General features: G+C 50.4%; 1 protein-coding gene across 1 annotated transcript; it reads left to right on the top strand.

Annotated features, from left to right (window-relative positions):
• The first annotated feature begins 1800 nt into the window (after positions 1-1800).
• npbwr2b (neuropeptides B/W receptor 2b) lies at positions 1801-4786 on the top strand. Its single transcript, XM_030366926.1, has 2 exons — positions 1801-1922; positions 2436-4786. The coding sequence occupies exon 2, from the start codon at positions 2608-2610 to the stop codon at positions 3631-3633; it is 1026 nt and encodes a 341-aa protein (XP_030222786.1). The 5' UTR covers positions 1801-1922; positions 2436-2607; the 3' UTR covers positions 3634-4786.
• Positions 4787-5000: the final 214 nt, after the last annotated feature.

Here is a 5000-nt window from a genome sequence, read left to right as displayed (position 1 = left end):
ATCTGTGCGAGGTTATGCGTTTGTGATGCGCTTGGTGTGCTTGAGTTCGATAGAGTGTGGTCAGGTACACACCTTCAGCTAAAAGCCTGTCAGGGTGTGATGGATGAGGAAGACACACACACACACACGCACGTACAAACACGCACGCACGCACACACACACACACACACACACACACACGCACACACACACACATGACAAGGTGTGTCCTGTGAATATAATCCATTTCCTGCCATAGGTTACTGATATGACCGGTGCTGTTTGGGATTTCGTTTGTTATTGATGAATTGCTGCGAGTTATACAAGTTGTTGCCCCCCTGTCACCCACATTATGCTCAATGTCATGAATGATTTGTCGAGGGAGTAGGTGTAAGGAACACGCCCTTATCAATAATAAGGCCTTCCCATCAATCTGATTGATTGGTCGATGAAGGCCAGAGCTGACATGTGACCTGTTGGGGAACTCCCAGCTCACTAAAGGACTGCTGGGATCAGACCAGTGCTCCTGGTTCCTCCGGCTGGAGATCCAGAGACAACACGGCAGCATTGGTACACCCAGCGTTACCGTGGGAGACGGCTCCCCACGGGGGGGGACCGGGCCCCCGGGGGTCCGCTGAGCTCAGGACTAGGAGGACCAGGGGGTCCGGTCTGGGGTGGACCGGTCTGGGGTGGACCGGCCTGGGGTGGACCGGCCTGGGGCGCTAAGTACCTCCCTTTATAGTGCTCTGTACCAGGCGTCGGCCTTTTACCCAAATCTGGTTCCTAAAGTGCACTACCAAATACCCATAATGCACTGGGCAATAAGTGTACGACTTATTTCCACACAAAATCCCATGAATCCTGGCGGCTTCAATTGTCATCTGGATGCATCTGGTTACATCTGGACAGATCCAGGGACACCTGGTTACATCAGGGTACATCTGGTTACATCTGGTTACATCTGGATACATCTGGATACATCTGGACCCATTGTAAAGGGTAAACCCATTCATACATGCATTCACACACTGACGGAAGCATCAACCATGTATGCTCTCTCTCTGACTCTCTCTCCTGACTGTGGGTCTGGTGGTCTCTCTCTCTCTCTCTCTCTCTCTCTCTCTCTCTCTCTGGTCTGGTGGTCTGACTGATTGCATTAAACAAGCCTCATGTGGTCGCAGGAGAGATTCAAACAGGACCTCTTCATCACAGACCATAGAGGCCACACAGACACACACACACACACACACACACAGACACACAGACACACACACAGACACACGCACGCACGCACGCACGCACGCACGCACGCACGCACGCACGCACACACACACACACACACACAATTTAATCAACAACCACAGCTGCTGTTGCCAAATGTCATCACCATAAACACAATCATGTACTTATGATTCCTAAGTCTCACTGCTTATTGGGCCATTATTATGATTATTATGAATATTACATTCAGCGTTGTGATGTCATGGTGCTAATTAGCCCCAGAGCGCTACTGTCTAAAAAACACCAAAGACCAAAGACCAAGAATTAAGCAACGAGCAGCTAACACTGAACACCAAACTACAAAGACCAAACACCTAACACCTAACAACAATCACAAATCCTTCACGTGTTCCCGACAACAGACACCACCAGAGAATAATATTCCGGGGCTTGATGATGGAGACACACGTCCCATTCCAGCCGGAACTGGAACCCCTGTTTAGCCAAGTTTTTGGTAATGCACGTTATATACCGGACACTCTAGTGGCTCCTCCCCACATCTGGAAGAGCATCACCCCTTCTTCCCAAACACCGATCCCTCCGCGGATTTGAAGGAGCACACGCGCCCGCGTGCTGCTGTGACGTCAGCCTCCCTCGCTCGCTCCTCTCGGAGCTCGGAGAGCGCGAGCAGACGGAGAGGAGAGCGCGCGGCGAAGGACACGGTAAGAGATCTCCCCTCACGCCACACTTCACATCCCCACGCTCTCACGGATCATATTAACTTCCCGTCCTCACACACTCATGGATTCATTATTAACTCCACATCCTCACACACTCATGGACGCATTATTAACTCCACATCCTCACAGATTCAATATTAACTTCAAAACTGAAACTGTGCGGAGAAAATCGACCCGAGATGCTTAACAGTCACATCGGGTTTAAAGCATTCAGTGATCAGTCATTCTGTTGGGATCATTTTTCTTCATGAAGTTATGGACGACATATATGTATATTTAGTAATGTCTTACATAACTGTTTTGTATATTATGACTTAAATTAATAAGTCTTATAATAAATCACAGACTTATTGATTTGAGCCTGTTGACTACTAACTAACCAAATAAACGAATCGTGGTGAAACCAAGCAGGCAGTAATCATTCACTTTGATAACTCGATTGATTCATTACTAGATTTATTTGCCGCACGTTAAAACCGTTTCCTCTCCTCACAGATTCCGTGATGCGTAATCCGTGCGTAAAACCGGCACCGTCTCCTCCTCCCCGCACGCGGACCCCCGGTATCCCCCCACGCAGAGCGCTCGAGACCAGGCGCGTCGCCCCCCGCTGACCTCCAGACCTCCAGAGTTCGGGGTTCAGAGTTCAAAGCCGCTCAGCGCGTCGATCATGGAGAACATTTCCGCCGCGTGGGCGCCGCTGCCGGTGTGCAACGACTCGGACTTCATGCTCTCGCTGAGCGCGGGGAACGGCACGGAGCCGCGCGCGTGCACGCCCCCGGGCGACTACCACTTCTACGCGGACCTCTACGTGGTGCTGCCGGTCATCTACTCCATCATCTGCGCCGTGGGGCTGACGGGCAACACGGCGGTGATCTACGTCATCCTGAAGGCACCCAAGATGAAGACGGTGACCAACATGTTCATCCTGAACCTGGCCATCGCCGACGACCTGTTCACGCTGGTGCTGCCCATCAGCATCGCCGAGCACCTGCTGCGCCGCTGGCCCTTCGGCGAGGCGCTGTGCAAGATCATCCTGAGCATCGACCACTACAACATCTTCTCCAGCATCTACTTCCTGACGGTGATGAGCATCGACCGCTACCTGGTGGTGCTGGCCACCGTGCGCTCCAAGCGCATGCCGTACCGCACCTACCGCGCCGCCAAGATGGTGTCGGTGGGCGTGTGGCTGCTGGTCATCCTCATCGTCATGCCCTTCACCGTGTTCGCCGGCGTCTTCACCGAGCCCGCCGACCGCACGGGCCGGAAGAGCTGCGTGCTGAGCTTCCCCAGCCCCGAGGGCAGCTGGTTCAAGGCCAGCCGCATCTACACGCTGCTGCTGGGCTTCGCCTTCCCCGTGTCCACCATCTGCATCCTGTACACCGCCATGCTGTACAAGCTGCGCAACATGCGGCTCAACAGCAACGCCAAGGCCCTGGACAAGGCCAAGAAGAAGGTGACCCTGATGGTGTTCGTGGTGCTGGCCGTGTGCCTCTTCTGCTGGACGCCGTTCCACCTGAGCACCATCGTGGCGCTGACCACCGACCTCAGCAACACGCCGCTGCTCATCGGCATCTCCTACTTCATCGCCAGCCTGAGCTACGCCAACTCCTGCCTCAACCCCTTCCTGTACGCCTTCCTGGACGACAGCTTCCGCAAGGCCTTCAAGAAGATGCTGGAGTGCCGACCGGCGTGAGCGGCCGCGGCGGCGTGTGGCTCAGAGGGAACGTCGGGATCACCCTGCTGGATTGTCGGTGGATTGTCGGAATGCGGATCTTTCCGGGAGATTGGGAGAGGAACGCCGTTCGCAGTTTAGGTTCCACTGCTGACGGAGAACTCTTCAGAGAGCCGCTGTTCAGTTGAACTCCTCCTCGCGTGGATGGAACTGAGAGAGCTAGGCCGAGACTGATACACAGAGACAGACCTTCTGATACAGAGATATAGACCTTCTGATACACAGAGACAGACCTTCCGATACAGCGATATAGACCTTCTGATACACAGAGACAGACCTTCTGATACACAGATACACAGAGACAGACCTTCTGATACAGAGATATAGACCTTCTGATACACAGAGACAGACCTTCTGTTACAAAGATATAGACCTTCTGATGCACAGAGACAGACCTTCTGATACACAGAGACAGACCTTCTGATACACAGAGACAGACCTTCTGATACACAGATACACAGAGACAGACCTTCTGATACACAGATACACAGAGACAGACCTTCTGATACAGAGATATAGACCTTCTGATACACAGATACACAGAGACCGACCTTCTGATACACAGATACACAGAGACAGACCTTCTGATACACAGATACACAGAGACAGACCTTCTGATACAGAGATATAGACCTTCTGATACACAGATACACAGAGACAGACCTTCTGATACAGAGATATGGACCTTCTGATACACTGATACACAGAGACAGACCTTCTGATACAGAGATATAGACCTTCTGATACACAGATACACAGAGATAGACCTTCTGATACAGAGATATAGACCTTCTGATACACAGATACACAGATATAGACCTTCTGATACATAGATATACAGATATAGACCTTCTGATACACAGATATAGACCTTCTGAAACACAGAGACCTTCTGATACACAGATATAGACCTTCACATACACAGATATACAGATATAGATCTTCTGGTTAGCAGATAAACAGATATAGACCTTCTGATACACAGATATACAGATACAGACCTTCTGATACACAGATATAGACCTTCTGAAACACAGATATAGACCTTCTCATACACAGATATACAGATATAGATCTTCTGGTTAGCAGATAAACAGATATAGACCTTCTGATACACAAACATACAGATAAAGAACTTCTGATACACAGATTTACAGATATAGACATTCTGATACACAGATATAGACCTGATACACAGATATACAGAGATAGACCTTCAGATACACAGATATACAGATATAGAGCTGATGTAGGTACAGATATAACAATATACAGGTACAGGCCAGATATATGTACACACAGATAAACAGATTCAGATACAGTCAACA

This window comes from Gadus morhua, chromosome 1, assembly GCF_902167405.1.
Source record: "Gadus morhua chromosome 1, gadMor3.0, whole genome shotgun sequence".
NCBI classification, from domain to species: Eukaryota; Metazoa; Chordata; class Actinopteri; order Gadiformes; family Gadidae; genus Gadus; species Gadus morhua.
This window is presented reverse-complemented; position numbering and strand designations above follow the sequence as displayed.

Coding starts and splice junctions, on each gene's coding strand:
- npbwr2b (XM_030366926.1), top strand. CDS start 2,608: ATGGAGAACATTTCCGCCGCGTGGGCGCCGCTGCCGGTGTGCAACGAC.